The sequence below is a fragment of the Arvicola amphibius genome, chromosome 1, assembly GCF_903992535.2.
Source record: "Arvicola amphibius chromosome 1, mArvAmp1.2, whole genome shotgun sequence".
NCBI lineage: Eukaryota > Metazoa > Chordata > Mammalia > Rodentia > Cricetidae > Arvicola > Arvicola amphibius.
In genome coordinates this window covers 113,826,873-113,844,842 of record NC_052047.1, presented here as the reverse complement: position 1 = coordinate 113,844,842, position 17,970 = coordinate 113,826,873, and the positions used below count along the sequence as shown (strand labels likewise).

Sequence of the window (17,970 nt, the reverse complement as noted above, 5' to 3'; positions counted from 1 at the left end):
GATTCCGTATCATTGTTCATCATTGAAGGAAGTCAGGACAGACTATGGTGATTTGAAAGAAATGGTCCCCAAAGAAAGTAGCACTATTAGGTATGGCCTTGTTGGAGAAAGTGTGTCACTATGGGGGCAGTGGTCTCTTTTCTCAAGCTTCACTTGGTGTGACAGTCAGTTGACTTTCTGTTGCCTCAGAGTCAAGATGTAGGACTCTCAGCTCCAGCACCATGTCTGTCTGCATGGCACCAATCTCCTTGCCAAGATGAACTGAATCTCTGAAACTGTAAGCAAGCCACCTCAATCAAATGTTTTCTTTAATAAGAGTTGCCATGGTCATGGTGTCTCCTTACAGCAATAGAAACCCAAACTGAGACAAACTCAAGTTGAGTAGGAATTTGGAAGCAGGAGCTGATCCAGAGGCCATGGAGGAGTGTTGCTTACTGATTTGCTCCTCATGGCTTGCTGAGTCTATTTTCTGATAGAACCCAGAACCACGAGCCCAGGGATGGCACCACTTAAAATGGACCATCAATCACTAATTAATAAAATGTTCCACAGGTTTACTAACAGCCCACTCTTAAGGAGAAATTTTCTCAGTTGAGACTCCCTCCTCACTGGTGACTATACCTTGTGTCAAGTTGACATAAAACTAGCCAGCACAACTAGCATGCAAACTATTTAACTATGATGGTATATTTGACAACTAAAATCCAACCTACCAACACACACAACATAAATAATATCCAAAGGTGGTCATCAGACCAAGTATGTTATTTTACAATAATAAAGGAGCAAGAGGCCCTCAGATAACTGCTAAGGTCAACCTGTCTGCTGCATGAAAACTACAACAAACATCATTTCTCCTCTGCTCATGGTCTTCCCATTGCTGCCTGCTGAATAGTTCTACTGTTGGTCATTGTTATCTACTAAAAACGCACAAGTAACAAACTTAGCAACTAACATTATTTTCAAGAGGTAAAATACTAAGTCCTTTACCATTCCTGTCATTTGTGCTTCTGACTTCAGCTTAGGTATCTCTATGAGTTGGCTGTTGCTGACAAGAGTGACTCAGCTTGTGATACAACTGACTTGTCCACAGGTTCTCAATGTTCTGTGTTCTAAAGACTGCTTACCTACCTACTGTCTATTATACCATACTTACTATTTTGTGGTGATGGGGATTGAACTCAGAGGCAAGCACTGTAAGGTACACCCCAGCCCACCATGCATTTTACTTTAAAATGCATGGATGAAAACTACTACAAGAGTCTTAGAATGCTCTGATTATGAAGGTATTCCATTTCAGAAATGTTAAGATTTTTAAAATTAAAAGCTGTCCATCCCTATGACTGGCCTTTGGCACGAGAGCACCTTGCTGAAGTCAGAGCACCTGGCTGGAGTCCTCAGGGTGATTATTGCTTTTGTTTGGGTAATCCCTACACCACTCTACCCAGCTCTGGCTCAGGGTCTTCAAGGTCAGGTATCAGAAATGAACTTCTTGATAGCCATCTAGATTCTAATAATGTTGTAGAATATTCTTTTACACTGTGTGAAGATGTGTCACTGTGACTGGTTTAATAAAAAGTTAAATGATTAAGAGCTAGACGGGAAGTATAGGTACGACTTTGGACAGAGAGAGCAATGGGAGGAAGAAAGGTGGAGTCATCGGCCAGACAGAAAGCAGAATAGAGAGTAGAATAAAGGTAACCTAGACACATTAAAACAAACAAGCACCTTGGGGGAGGGCTGAAAGAGGGGAGGGGAGAGGCAGGGAGGAGAGCAGAGAAAAATGTAGAGCTCAATAAATATCAACAAAAAAATAAACTACTACCTGCTTAAAAAAAACAAACAAGCAAAACAAAAACACCCAAACAACAACAAAAAACACTGTGAATTAAAAAAATATGGGTTAAAATTTAAGTTATAAGAATTAGTTAGGAACAAGCCTAAAGTAAGGCCAAGCTTTCATATATAATAATAAGTCTCTGTGTCATTTTTTGTGAGATGGCGGCCCAAAGATAAATTCATCTACATAATAGTGCATCATAATGCCATGAGAGCTAGATATATCATTATGGAACTACCTCCTCAGAACAGGTTTAAGAAACACCTAATCCTTGACTATAATACCATATATACTATCTCAAAATGCAAAGGATTATTCATAAAGAGAAAGTAGAAATTTTATCACATTGAAAAAAATGTGAAAAGGTCGTTTGTTTTCATTTGCACAAACTTCTCACAAGGGCTTAAAATTCAATCTGATAAGCAAAATTTGTATAGATATGTAATTGAATTAGAAACAACCTTTCTAGCTTATGTGATCATACTCCCTCATGAGACAGTTGAAAAGGACCCAGTGGGGTGTGGTGGGGCATACTTTTAAAACCAGCACTTGGGAGGCAAAGAGATAGGAGGATTTCTGTGAGTTCCAGGCCAGCCAGGTCTATAGAGAGAGTGCCAAGACAACCAAAGCCATGTAGAGACACTGTCTCTACAAAACAAAACAAGCAGAAAAGCACTCAGAAGAAGTTAAACTACTGATCTTTTTTCTGATTCTCTAGCCATTATCCTTTTCATCATCAGGTACTATGCAAATTCCTTTCTCAAAGAGCCCAGGAAATTTTACTAGTGTCATCAAACTGTCACACTGACTCTTTAGAATAGTCTTTTGTTCCCCTCTCTCTTGATTTTATCAAGTTCATTGCCTGCACAAAGTATGCAGGATTAGATTTACTAAGAAACCAAATCAAGCTCAGGCAAAAATTACACCATGTCATTCGTCATTAGAGAGATAAAAATCAAAATCACACTACTTCATACTAAGAGCTAAAATATGGACTTAACAAAACAAACAACAAACAACAAGGCCCTGATGCTGCCAAGGAGCAAAGGTATGCCAAGTTCCTGGGGTTCTTGCACTTCCTTGACTAGGAACATGGTACATGCATTTCAGATGGGTTTGGCAGTTTCTTACAAAGTTAAATAGAAACTTTCCATACAAAAAGCATATCCTTGTCAACCTCATTCTCCTACCCTCTAGATCACAATGTGGAAATTTTATTCAGAATCATCAAAATTGTAGTAACAGCCTGGCTGGAGTGGTGGTGCATACCTGTAATCCCAGCATTCAGGGAGGCAAGGTAGGCTGATCTCTGTAAGTTTAAGGTCACCATGGTCTACATAGTTAAGTTCCAAGTCAGCAAAGGCTATGAAGTGAGACCCTGTCTCAAAAAACAAAACAAAACAACTGCAACAAGAGAGAAATAACCCCAGTGTCTGTTAGTTGGTAAATATATAAACAAACTGTAGCATTCAGGAACAATAACAAAACCCCACGAGACAAGTAACAACCTATCAATCTCTAAAGTCACACACTGTGCCAGGCGGTGGTGGTGCACGCCTTTAATCCCAGCCCTTGGTAGGCAGAGGCAGGCGGATCTCTGTGATTTTGAAGCCAGCCTGGTCTACAAGAGCTAGTTCCAGGACAAGCTCCAAAACTACAGAGAAACCCTGTCTTAAAAAAAAAAAAACCAAAAATAAAATAAAATAAAAAATAAAGAAAGTGTCACACACTATGTGATTCCACTTAAAAATGTATGAGGTACACAGCAAAACCTAAGGAAAGCAATCAGATTGGAGACAACTAGCTAGGATCTGGCTGAGAGAGAAGGCTGAATAGGAGAGAACTTCTCTAAGTTCTAAGGTTTTCTGCGATATCCTTAGGATATTATTCCCAATTAAAAACATTCCTGAGAGGTGCCACAGGAACCACTCTGATGTTGCTATACCAAGGTCACCCTCTAGTCCAGAAAGAAGTGGAAAACAGAGTTAATAGGGACTAGTACTCTATGTTAGGGTGTTTGATCTCTTGGAGCTGAAGGTACAGGAGGTTGAGGGCCTACATGGGTGCTGGGAAGAAAACTCAAGTCCTCTGAAAGAACAGTATCTGCTCCCAATTCTGAGCCACCTCTCCAGCCCTGAATTCCCTATCTTATATATTAGGGCTCTTATCAAGCCCAAGGCTCACAAAGAGATTCAAGGAAAACACTCAGGAAAGAGCAGTTGCAGAAACATTCGCCAACACACCCCAATGCACAAGGTTAAGAAAGAAGCACACCATGCTGGTCTGTGTGTGGCTTGCAGTGAAAATCAGAAGTTATTCTTAGCACACTAACTTCTCACTTGTAAAGCTTCCTTACAGCAGTAGGTGAGAAACTGCTGAAGATTTCGCAAACAGATCTGGACATGACCCCACCACCAGATTGCAGCTGGTTTCATTTTCTAGAGGCAAGAGAGACCTACCTGGGTAGCCTACTCAAGATGCTATGCATGTGTTATCTAGAGTCATCAAATAATAATGTCCAAGGTCATCCTAGCAAATAATTCTCTTGTAGAAATACACTAAAATGCAAAACATTTCATTAATAAACAAAAAAGTATCTAATTACCTTATTTCAAATGAAAAAGAAACTGGTGAGACATTATTAGTAAGCATTCCTCTCATTTTCATTATGTGTAAATTTCAATATTGATGTAAATGACATAATATTTAGGTAAAAACTGTTTTCAAAAGCAAGTTTCAGTAACTAAACTGTATAAAAATTAAAGTATTCTGTGAACTTCTAGAAAACAAACAAAAACGAACATGTCTTGCCCCCTGATGTCTGTAAAATAAAAATCTAAAACCTTACTAGATAAAACAAAGCCTCTGGAACTTTTAGACACAGCCTGTCAGAACTATGCACCAATTCTCAGCCCAAACATTAACCACAGTGCAATTGTCATTTCCTAAAATGCATTACAACTTTTTATGTTTTCAATGTTGTTCCCTGCAATTGACAGCTCTTCTCAGTCTCTGTATACTCATCCTCTAAGGTTCAGCTCAAACGTTATATTCTCTTAGAACCTCCCAAGTAAAGCCAGCTGTTCCCTTTTACGGCCCCACAGTATCTCTGGAGTGCACATTTGTCTGATCACGTCACTCTCTCTTTTAGGCTAGACTGGCATCTAGAATGAGGCCATTTCTTATATTTGCAATTCTGGTTCTTGACAGGTGTTAGCTCCAGGTTTGAACTGGATGAAATCCTCAAAATTAAGAGTAACAAAGATCTACATTAAGAAAATATAGAGTATATATGTCATTAAATAAGTATCGCCCAAGACAAAGGAATTTATAAGTAAAACTACAATTTTTTGGTAATATTAAAAATTTCTCTTAAATCATAAACATGATTGTTACATTCTGAATCTGAACTATCCCCTGAAGGTTCTTGGGTTAAAGGCAGCCCTGGTAAGATGACTGGAGCCTGAGGACTCTTCACCATCAATTGGTTCATCAATGGATAGATTTTTAGTACTGCCAATTGGCAGAAACCAGGAGGTGAGACTTACTGGAACATGGGAGGCATTTTTGTCTGTTTTGAAACATTGTCTCTTGTGGTGATATTTTGTTTGTATTTTAATAAATAAAGCTTGCCTGAAGATTAGAGTACAGAGCTAAGCCACTAGAGTCCAGGTAGTGGAGGCACACTCTCTTAATTAATCCCAGGACTCTGGAGACAAGAGGCCTGAAGGCAGAGAGATCCCTGTGAGTTCAAGGCCACCCTGGGCAACACTTGACTGATCCAGTCTCAATAACAGAGCTCATACAAAGGTGATCTTGGCACTTGGGATCACCCACTTTTAATCCCAAGGAAGTGGAGACAGGAGTGATATGGTTGGGCAGAGAGGAATATAAGGTACTGCATTCAGTCTGTGAAGGCAGACTGAGTGGCAGTCAGTCTGAGGTTGCAGTTTGAGCAAGCAGTCTAGGCAGTCAGAGGACAGGATCACCTCTTTAATCTGAGCAATGGTGTAAAGGTAAGAACTCTAGTGGCTGGTCATTGCTTCTCTGATCCTTCAGCTTTCACCCCATAGTTAACTACGAGCTTTTATCATTAAGAACAGTTAGAATTCATGCTACAGGCTCTCATAAAACCCAGGGTGTCTACAAACTCTACATAGTTAAGGATGATCATGAACTTGTGATACTGCCACTACTACCTCCCAAGTTCTGTAATTATAGGTGTATTCCAGCATGCCACCTTGGAGGCACACTCCCGAACAGTGGTTCTCAACCTTCCCAATGCTACGACCCTTTAATACAGTTCTTCCTCATGTGATGACCCCAACCATAAAATTATTTTCATTGTTACTTCATAATTGTAATTTTGCTACTGTTATGAATTGTGAACATCTGTGTTTTCCAATGGTCTTAGGCAACCCCTGTGAAAGGGTCATTCAACACCCAAAGGGGTTGCAACCCCCAGGTTGAAAGCTGCTGCTCTAGAAGAATATATCTTCATCTAGTCCCTTGGTTACTTGCTCAGTCTCTACTCATCAGTGGTCATGAGGTTAATGGTTCTTCTCCTCACTTCCTCTCCACAGGCCTACAGCAATGGGGATTGACAACCATGGACTGAAACTGTAAGCCAAAAAGTCCTCCTTTTGTTTATGCCAGGTATATTGTTTCAGCAATGGAAGCTGGGGACTCATGGTTTCCCTAAAAGTAAACCTATCATCTTACCAAAGGTATCAGACTCATTGTCTTTAAAAGATTTCTCTTAAAATCTTTTCTTAATTATATCACTTAGCCTTTTTTTAAAAATTAACATCACATTACGGCCCTTATTTAATTTTCTCTAATAAACACTACATGTAATAGTGAAGGCACAGTTCCCTGAAAGGCTATAGGTCTTACAGCAGTAAGGTACAACATTCCAGTCTAGATCTGAAACACAGCACAACTGATAAGAGACAGCATCTTCTGTCCATGTCAATAATTCTACCCCAGAGTTAAAGAAGATGAGCATCACCATGAAGTTCTCAACATGGACTGTGATTAGCAATGACAGTCCACCAAATCCTTACAAGAGCAAGTAACCTATGTGTGGTCTAAATGAGAATGCCCCCATAGACGCCATGTGTCTGAATACCTGGTCTCCAGTTGGTAGAACTGTTTGAGAAAGATTAGGAGGTGTGGCTTTGTTGGAGGTATGTCACTGGGGGTGGGCTCTGAGGTTTCAAAAATCCATGCCATTCCTAGTTAGTTGTCTCTGCTTCTTGCTTGTGGACCAGATATAAGCTCTAAGCTACTGCTCCAGCTACCACGCTTCCCACCATGATGGATATGGACTCTTACCCTCTTGAACCCTGAGCCCAAAATTAAATGTCTTCTTTTATAAATTGGTTTTGACATAGTGTTTTGTCATGGCAATAAAGAAGTTACTAAGGCACCCACTAATCAAGTAAATTATTTTAACAACTACTTAAATATATCGAACCATATTATATCAGGATTTCATAGCTCAATAAACCTTTGCTTTAATTTTTAGTATCTGTACTCTTATAACACATTCCAGCTCTCAAATGAAGCAACAAAAATAGATCTTAATTGATCACAGAAAAGAATCTGTCAAATCTAAAAATTACGTAAAATTAGCAGTATGGATATAAAGATATTTAAGCTTGATGAGTCGTAATCAGAACTCTACCTTTAAATCTAATCACCAAACATTTATTGCACAATGCACAGCACAGGATGCTGGTACGCAGGAGTAAGGACGGAGGTAATAACTGCATGATACTCTGTTGAGCAACCCTTTCCCACATTAGCAGGTCATTATTCTTGTCCTTACAGGAGTTTAAGTAATTTGCCCAAGGTATTTGGCCCTTGGTATTTTGAACTAGAATTCTGTCCTGTCTGAGGGCAAAGGATGAACACCAGTAACAACTTACAATAAAGGTACACAATTTCAATTTCTAAAAAATATGATGCTGGGACTTCAGAGTTGGAAAACACAATTGGGTTGAGACAGAAGAATTACTTTCCACCCCTCTACATTATACCAATAGAAAATCAGGAGTCAGGTAGGGCAGTGAGTATCTTTAAGAATCTTGGTGAAGGGGTGTAGTGGTGTGTGCCTTTAATTCTGGCACCTGGGAGACAAAGACAGGTGGCAGGTGGATCTCTATGAGTTTGAGGTCCACCAGGAGACTGCACAGAGAAACCCTGTCTCCAAAAAAAAAAAAAAAAAAAAAAAAAATCTTGATGAGGACAATCACATTATTTTTAATCACCCATTTGGTGAAAGTTCTTATTTTTTTTAACACAGAACTGCCTCAGATTTAAGCCACCAAGATCCACAAACCTGAAGTGCCTGGCTCACAGAAGAACTATGCCTCTATATGTGACACCTAAACTCACTGACTGAAGATCCTTAATAATAAGGAATTTTTTAAGTGGAAGATAGTTTTTTGGAACTTTAATTTCTTCTAAGTATTTAATTATATTAATGTTGTTTTATGCTTGTTTGTTTTGGCAATTATTTTCAACAGTCTGTCTTTCTAATGTGGCAAACATTTAGCTCTACTGATCTAGAAATGTTTGAAACTCCCATCCTGCCACCTCCCAAATTATAGTATCTAGACACAAAACATAAAAAGGTTACATCACTAATCCAAAAGGGGAGAAAATAAAATTAAAACAAAAAAGAATTAGGAATTCTCAGAAAACACTTAAAATACTGATTTTCATGAAACATCCAATTTCACCCATTTAAAGTTACTTAAAACTGGATAACAAAAATAAACACTTCATAATATCCACTCAGGACTGGGCACAGAGTGACATAAATTCATGGGGTATCTGGGAACAGCAAGTGGGGGAGTGAAATGGGAGTCAAACAAAACTGGCATACCCAGAGGACCAAACACTACGTTAAAAACGTCAGGCTAAAGAGTACAGATCGCATGTGTGCAATTACTTTGTGCTTTTCAACTATATTTAAAAAAAGAGAAAATAAAAAAAGTCAAGAGCATAAACCTAAAAGAAACAGACAGGAGTTTAGAAGTTAAAAAGCAAGGCAAGTGGTACTGACTATGGCAGGCAAATGAGAGAGACTGCCACACACCCGCTTAGCGGCAAGCCAGGCACTTCGGATAGGTGCTTGCTTATATTTTAGCAAAGGAAGGTCCTTCAAGGAGTCCAGGGCTGGGGTGGGGAGAATGTAAGATGAACAGAAGCAGCACTGTGTGCTACCAGAGAATTAGGAAGTACTTGGAGAGTGAGGACGCCAAACAGAAAGGGCTCTCCTTGGTCTAAAATGGAAGAGTTTAATCAGAAAAAAAGATAACTGTTAGTAAAAACCTGAAAATTTCCTTAGCTGGGCAGTGATGGCACATGTCTTTAATTCCAACATTCAGGAGACAGAGGCAGGCGGCAGGCCTTTGTGAGCTCAAGTCCAACCTGGTCTACAAGCCAGAGAGCTACAAGGAGAAACCGTGTTTCAAACAAACAAACAAACAAACAAACAAACAAAAAACCCACATCTGAATAATTTCTCTACTGTGGTTACTCATTTGTTATAAGGCTGATTCTGACTTGAAAACTGTTTCACAGTCCTGGAAATGCTAAGGTTAAAAAAGCTAGAAAGGTACACACAAACTACAATTCATCCACAATGACATTTTTAAAAAAAGAGGAGCCTTGTGAACTGACCATTTCAGATATCCTAAGAGAACTGACTGAAATCTAAGAAGCAGTTTGAACCCCAGGTTCCCTCTTCTCCTCAGCAATTCCCGACAAAAGCCTGAACAACCTTTGAAAATAATAACCAGGTAAATATGAAGAAAGTGCGTGTCATTTTTGAAAAACTGAGAAACTAAATGAAATATCATCTACATATTCCATGATAAGACTTCTAGGAACCTCCCATTAGCCATTCATAAACTTGCCCCTACCTGGCCAAAAAAGTGTTTTCTGTGCAATTCACCTAACACACACACAAAAAACTGATGTGGCCGGGTGGTGCTACTGAGAAACACTGTCTCTAAAAATCAAAAAGAAAAGAAAAAGAAACTGATGTGTTCCTAGATGCTATGGTCTAAAGGTTTCTCCACCAACACCCTCACATACGACGAATGCATACACTGAGCCCTAATCTTCAATATGATTATGTTTGGAAGTGAGGCCTTTAGGAGTTTAGGAGTTTATTAACTCACATGGGCACAGAGAAAATGTCTCTATAAAAGATGTCCCAGAGACCTGCCTCACTCTCTTCCACTATAAGACACAGGAAGAGGTGCTGGTTTTGAATGAGGAAAACCTTTATTAAGGACTTCCTTGCCCCCAGAACTCTGAGAAGCAAATTTCTGTTATTTAAAAACTACTTAGCTTATTATACTTTGCTACAGCAGTCCAGACTAAGCTATTGGGACTTTGTCAGGAAATTGTCCAGACATGTCACCATACAAAGAAAACACAAACACTAGCTGGCAGTATTTCTATCCTGCCTTTAAGGACCCCTCTTAAGTTAACATAGACCCCCCCAAAAAGATCCTTGAAAAAAAGCACCTATATGAAAGACAAAATGCAACACAAGCAAACAGAAATAAATTCAGAAGAAAATAAATGTGTAGAAAAGAACCAGCATTTTCAAAGAGAGATAACCAGAAAAAACTTTTTTTTTAAATTTTGAAGGCATTCCTCTACTCTTGTGATGCTGTTGAACACAAGAGCTTCTTCTACTTTGAAGCGCCCACGTCCCCCTCCCCAATACCTGGAGGATCCTTGGAATTCCAAACAGTCTACATTACACTCCTTAGTGTATGTCTATTTTATCTGCAGTGCTAGGTTCTGGCCAGTCCTGCTAACTCTGTAATTTATCTCACTGTTCTGGAAACTTTGCTTAAGTAACTTTAATTTCTGTGATTTCCTTCATTTTTTTTCTGTTCTCTCTAGAGTTCTAACTATGTCGGCTTAGGTCTATTAATTTGCTTTTGGGGGGCTGTTCTCATTTGTTTTCTATTTTTTCTTTTCTCCTTTCATAGAAAAACTTTCTTCTACTAAAGTTTAGGATTTTTGTTTTTGAGAAAGGGTCTCACCTTAATCAAAACCAACCTGGAATTTGCTGTGTATGTAAATCAGGGTGCCCTCCAACTCAGAGAAGCTGCAGCATAAACAGGTTCAGCTGAAGCAGGTAAGAAGGTCATAGCAGTTTCTTAGAGTGACAAAAAAACAAAACAAAACAGGTAGGTTTGAACGTAAGAGCAAACATTTACACTAGAGAGGTTTTACGATATATGGCTTCTCAACAGAGGTCCTACTGACACAGCTACAGGTCTGTCTGTCTTTTTCTCTCTCTCCTTTCCTTCCTTTTTTAAATTTATATTTATTTTATGTACATATTTGTCTACGTGAGGGTGTCAGATCCCCTGGAAGTAGAGTTACAGAGAGTTGCAAGCTGCCAGGTGGGTGTTGGGAGTTGAACCTGGGTCCTCTGGAAGAGCAGTCAGTGCTCTTAATCACTGAGCCATCTCTCCAGTCCCCCTTCCTTTCTTTCTCATGACAGGATCTCTCCATGTAGCCCTGGCTGTCCTAGAACCCTTTATACAGACCAAGCTGGCCTCAAATTCACAAAAATCCACCTGACTCTGCCTCCCAGAGTGCTGGGATTAAAGGAGTGTGCTACCATGTCAGATGTTCTTTGTTAAGGAGGCTGCCCTGGCCCTAGAGAGACCTCTGGCAGCATACCTGGTTTCTATCTACTAGATGCTAGTAGCACATCCCCTGCTCATTTCTGTACATCCCAATACTGTTAAACACATTCCCTACCACCTATTAAGGACCACTTGGCTAAACTAGTAATAGAGAAAAATTTGAAAAATATGAACTCAGCCTGGTTGCCTTTAAAGTCAGCACTTGGGAAGCAAAGGAGGGCTCTACAACTAAGAAGTCTCTACAAACACTACTAAAATCCTAGTTTACAATACGGAGGTAAGTATTTACCATCAGAGGTACTAAGTAAGTATGTAAAGCACCTAAGGCAAACTCTCATCTGTTTAACAAAGTAGCTCTAGTAAGGCATACTGAAGATGACTAGGGCTAGCCATCCTGGAAGCAGAGCAACCACCCAGAAAAACATCTGAGTGATAAAATAATTGCAGTTGCAGAGCTGCAAAATGGTAAAGGCACAAGAGACATTCTGGAATGTCTAAGTGAAGAGTTATACATGAGAAAAAGGAAAAGGGGGAAATAAAACCATATTCTAGCTAAAGCAAATAAATAGATGAACTCTATCTAAGTAGAGACTCTAGATGAGCTGCCTTGAGCTGCCTTCACCATCAAAAGCTGAAGTCATACAAGTGACTGTGCTCACTCAAGACAATACTCAAATACAGCAGGAAGGCAGAAGAAAAGACCCACAGTGATACATCAGTAATAATGTCAGTATGACATCAATATCCACCTAAAAATGACAAGCATGCAAAGCTACAGTCAGACAGTGCAAGCATTTAGACATAGAAAAATGCCAACCACCAATGCCGAAGTAGAGCCTCCTGCTAAGGCACTGCACAGAACCTAGATGTCCACTGTTTTCTCAACAGAACTGGACTCACACATAGTCTGCATTCCGTCTCCTTTGACTTCATTGAATGATAATATCAGGAAGTGCCAGACCTCTCTCTATCAGTACTTCCATTTAAGACGCTGGTGGGTACTATCTGAGAAGCCTCTCACAGGAAAAAATCAATGTTTTGTAAGAATGAACAAAATAACTGGGTGGTGGTGGTGCACCTCTTTAACCCCAGCAATCATTTAGAAGGCAGAGGCAGGAAGGTCTCTGTGAGTTTGATGCCAGCCTGGTCTATAGAGTTCCAGGACAGTCAGGGCTACCAGAAACCCTGCTTAAAATAAATAAAATAAAATAAAAAATGAATGCGGCACCACAACAATTCCAAGTAGTTTAACAAGAGAGATTAAAATTAAAAGATTACTCATTTGATATGGTCTTTAGTAGATAGTGATGAAAAGATTTAGTCTACAAGAAAGAAGATGACAGGGAAACCAATAGTCATTGGAGATCTCTCCTATACAGTTGTGAAGCTGCTGTCCTCAAATGAGTTAATAAACAAAAAGCACACGTGGCAGTATCTGGTATCTCAGGTATCTCAATAAATGTTGGTTATTACCATCATCATTAGATGCCAAAACCAGTTCCAAATGTAAGGAGTAGTGACAGCACAGAAAAAACAAACAAAAACACATTTGACATTTACACGTAAACAAAGCATGCAATTTACATTTACACATATTTTTTCACTTCTTTCATTCATATATATATATATATATATATATATATATATGCGCTTTGTGCTAAATGTATCCATTTTAAAACTTCAGTAGTGTCAGGTATACTGTGCACACCTTTAATCCCAGCATTCAGAGGCAGGAGGAGCTCTGTGTGTTCAAGGCCCGCCTGGTCTTCATAGTAAGCTCCAGGCAACCCAGGACTACAAAGAGAGACCCTGTCTCAAAAAACAAAAGCCATCAAAACATTAATAAATATGTACCTTACCTTACTGTTTATAATCTATGATACACGGTGTCTAATCTAACTTTCTCCTACTTGGCAGAGTACTCATACATACTATGTCCCAAACCTTGTGAAGGAAACAGCATGAAACAACCCCCAAACAGTAACTAAAACTGGACATACTAAAGCAAGCAATCTCAATACCAAAATTAATAGTCCACAATTTAAAAACATAAGCAGAGTAAAAGAGAGATGATTTCCTCAGTGAACACCACCCTCTCCATTTGCTCTTTTTGGGGTACTATTTAGGAGTACCCCATTTGGATCCTGTCCAAAGGAATAGGCAAGAAGCATTGGAAGAACTGAGGAACATAGACTCCACATAGAAATAATGAGCTCTGCTGTCCCCCTCCTTCATCTTCAGCCATGAGAAAAACTCTCCTATGGAAACGCTGACCAGTGCTCACTATCAAAAGATGACACTAAAGATCTAGAGTTCTCTCAATACAAAAACCTAAAATAATAGAGCTCTCCTAATAAGAAAGAAAAAAGATATTATGGGGATAAGTCATGGATTTGGAATCAGCTTGCCAATAATGCTGTGGAATACCTCCAAGTGGAGGATAGCCCGTTAGAATTTGAAATCTCTTTACATCCTTATAAGCATACAAATAAATATTTACTAGTCAATACTCCAGCAGAGACCCTCCCTAGACTTGTAACATATATATAAAAACAAAAGGGAGAAACATGCCACTTCTGCTGTCAAGGAATGCCACTGAACAACATAAAATGCAGGGGCCACAATAGACATCCAAAGCACTCTTTATGAACTGTTAAGTTTTCTCTACTCAAACACAGAAGCCTACTAAGGAAAAATTCCTATGATAAAAATACTCAAGACTTTTCAAACTAAAGGAGAAGGCTTATGGAGTGACTACAGAGGTTTTGAACAGGTGAAGTCAGTAGGAGAGAGGGACAGCACGAACAGAAGTATAAAACAAACTAGAGAGAAGCCTGTTTGTCTACATTAAAAACTTGTTCCATGGGAAGAGAGATGATAAGCTTGGAAAAGGCAGGTTGTGGCCAGAAGCAAGTGTACTGAGCCTTGAATACCAAGCTGCACACAATCTGTATATACAGCAACCACTCAACACTGCTGCCGTCCCTGGAGCCTGTGTCCTAATAATGAAATCCCCATGTCAACCATGTCCATGTATCACAGAAAACTATTCTTTTGATTTTTTTTAAAATTCAACAATTCAAAAATCACCGATAAACAAACAGGATAGGAGCTGGGCTACAGTTTGTTAATCTCTGTACACTAAGATGCCGTCTCCAGTAGTTCTCTAAGGGACATTTGTCCCAGAGTTTCAGGGACCAAAATAATCTTAATTCACTTAACAACTGTATGAATTCATACACAAAATCAAAAGCCATATCCATAAGGGCCAGAGCCTTTCTGAAGCAAAATAAATTTTTCTAGGATTGTTAATATGTCCACTGGAATAGATGCAGGAATGCTTCCAATTCTGCAGTTCATCTCACTAAATACAAGTACCTGAAGAATTATAAACTACTCTTATTGCCACAAGGTAACAAGGAGTAAAATTAAGAGGACAAGCAAGAAATGACAGGACACCCAAACTCTAGTCTTCTACCTGCCACTGAGGCCTTGCTTAAACAAGTCACTTTCAACCTGATAGCTGTACTTCTCACCTGTCAAAAGTAAAGTTTAAATTACTAGCTGATTACCACGATTTTCTCTCAGATTTACCATTGTATGATTCAACTATTTGAATAACAAAGAAAATAAAACTGATTGTTAAAAGCATGAATAGGAGAAACAGGCTTTGGGTAAATTAGCGTTGTTTAAAGTATCTAGTTATACAAAAAACTCAAGAAAGAGGAAGGGAGAAAGTCCATGTATTTGGTTAAGAGATCACTGGTTCCCTTTTGGAACACAGTCCTGGTAATTCAGAAGCAAATATGGAAGTAGAAGTAACCTCTTGGAAGGAGAATGAATAGACAAATAAGAAAACACTATCTGACTAGCTAAAAACAAAAGTTTGCACTGACTAAAAGCAAAAGTTGCATCTCAAGAGCAGTACTGTATGTGATCTCAGGAAGCAGGAACCATGGGTAAAATAGTGAAAACCAAGGAACAGGAAATAGAACATAAAATCCAGAAGAAAAAAAAAGTTAGGCTCATCTGATAAGGGAGAAGTCAGACTTCCAAGAGAGAAAGCAAGCACTGCAAAAGCAGTTTTTAAGACAACAGATAAGTTCCTGCGAATCAGGATATGTGTATATCTCTATCAAGACTTACACAAATCCAATTACTAATGTAATCTTATGCAGGGTTCCACCTATGCTCTATTTTTTAGACGCTAGAAACTAAGAATTAATTTTATCTCTTAGAATGGAAACCAGCATCAAACGAAATGAAGGTTACCTTTCTCTTAAAACCTACTACTTCCTTCCTTGATATAGTACAAAGTACAAAATCACTGACTGGACTCCAGTTTCCCCACCTCCCACCCCTTAGTTGCTGAAACTGTTCCAGAGGCAAGGTCTCTAATTCATGTTTATCTGTCATAAAGAGAATTAGTGGTGCCTCACAGATAAATACTAACATGTGACTCAGCCTTGAACAACAAACAACATACGGATCGCAGGGGTACACATTTTTAATCCTTGCACTAGGGAGGCAGAGGCAGGCGAATACCTAAGTTCCAGGCTAGCCTTGCCTGTATAGTGACTTCCAATTCACCCAACGCCTACACGGCAAAGAGCAAAACAAAACCCTACGAATCAACTTATTGTCCATCTGATGAAAGCTGGGAATTTAAATGGATAGGTACAAAACCCTAATAAAGTCACTTCTGCATTGTGCCAGGGGCTGTCGGTGTAGCAATGAGTTGTTACAATATAAAAAAAAGCCCTAAACATTTAGGAATCTGAAATGATCATGCATGGATATAAAGAGCCTACCGTGCTAATTCAACTTAACACTTGATATCTATTTAAGGTATATGAGACATAAAAATCCAAAGCATTAAGCCTGACGATCAGCAGTTAAAAATACATGTTTGAAAGTGCTGGGGATATTTATAAAGTCAACCAGACTATTAATATGTCAAAATCCACTGGCCAGTGCAGGATTCCATCTTTAATCTTCTACTACTTACTGTTCAGGGGAAGCCAAGAAGTCCGGGAGTCTCATGTCATTCGCTTTTAAGAATTTAAGTCACCCAAACTGGCACCATCAGCGAACAACCAAAAACTCAAATAAAACAAAATTTCACCTCTCAGATGGTAAAATTAACTCGGCTATCTACTACCTTCCCATTCAAGTCTCACTTCCCTACTTTTTCAACAATCCTGGGTAGGCCCCATTTAGGCAGGCCAATAGTACAACGAAGTAACCGGAGTTGGAAAAAAACAAAACAAAACTCTGTAGCAGTTAAGTCTGCCGTCCCACAGATCTCAACTTGGGTGTAGATTTCACAAGCCCTGTAAGCTATACACTGTCAAACCCCAGAAACAGCATGGTCACCCCGTCCTGTCCACGGGCAACTGTTCCAGAATGTTTTCTTTGAAATGATCCCTAACTCTCTCGGCTCGACGTGTGAAGTGTGGACTTCAAAGAAGGCCACTCTCTCTCCCCAACCCCCGCCTGGAGCGGGACGGGACTCCTCAGGTCCAGTCTTCGTTCGTCCCTCACAGCCTGGGGTCTCCCCCAGATACATGGCCCCCGGGAGCCCGCGGTCTCCAACTGCCCGCCGCGCCCACCGTCCAGCCGGCCGCTCGGCGCTCTTCCCCACCAGCCTCCCGCCCCGGGCCTGCGCGCCTCCGAGCGGTCCGCAGGCTTCGGGCCTAACCCGGCCCGCCGGCCCCTCACCTCCTTCGGGACCAGTTGGTTCTCCTCGCCGGGCACCATCGCTCAGACTCCGACCGCTCGTCTCCGCCCTGCCTGCGGGGGACGGGTGGAGGTGGCGGCGGCTCGGTGTCTCAGGAGAGAAGGACAGTGGCAGTCATCCTCCCAACCGCCTGAGCTCCCGCAACCGCGGAGGCCTCGGCTCAGGCCTTAGACGCCAGCGCGCAGACACCGACCCAGGGCGCCGCCGCCGCCGCCGCCGCCGCCGCCGCCCCTCCCCCGGCCCGCGGCAATCAATGGAAAAATGGCGGCTGCCGTTCTCGCGAGAATTCGGCACGGGGGGGCGCGCGGCCGGGCGCCTGGCGCCTGCTGTACGCGGGTGGCCGCCGCAAGCTCGGAATCTTCTCACCTCCTTCTCCACCCTAGGGTACGCAACGCTGGTTGCGGGCCGGTGTAAACGCTTTGTCACAACCAGGAGTCCGGTTCTTCCATCCTCCGACTCCCTCTGTTGGCGGATGGAGGGACCAGTGCGACTCTTCCTCTTTCCAAGCGCGGGTGCTGCAGCCCCTCTTCAGGTACCTTTGACCTCTTCCTGATAAACTACGCGCCTTGGAGAGAAGTCATCTTTCTGGCCTTAGTCCTCAGGACTGTTTTCTTGGCCCCAGTCACTCAGCTCCTACAGCCCTATTCTCCATAGGGACCTCGGTGCCCATCCGCTAGCACACTCCCCAGCTTCCC

The 17,970-nt window shown here is 40.8% G+C and overlaps 1 protein-coding gene across 1 annotated transcript in view; it reads right to left on the bottom strand.

Annotated features, from left to right (window-relative positions):
* Positions 1-17,514, bottom strand: part of Usp47 (ubiquitin specific peptidase 47) — a 101,126-nt gene extending 83,612 nt beyond the window's left edge. The window contains exon 1 of the mRNA XM_038319622.2: positions 17,257-17,514. Within this exon, the coding sequence (XP_038175550.1) occupies positions 17,257-17,295 (39 nt within the window). The 5' untranslated portion in view covers positions 17,296-17,514. The remainder of the gene's footprint in view (positions 1-17,256) is intronic.
* Positions 17,515-17,970: the final 456 nt, after the last annotated feature.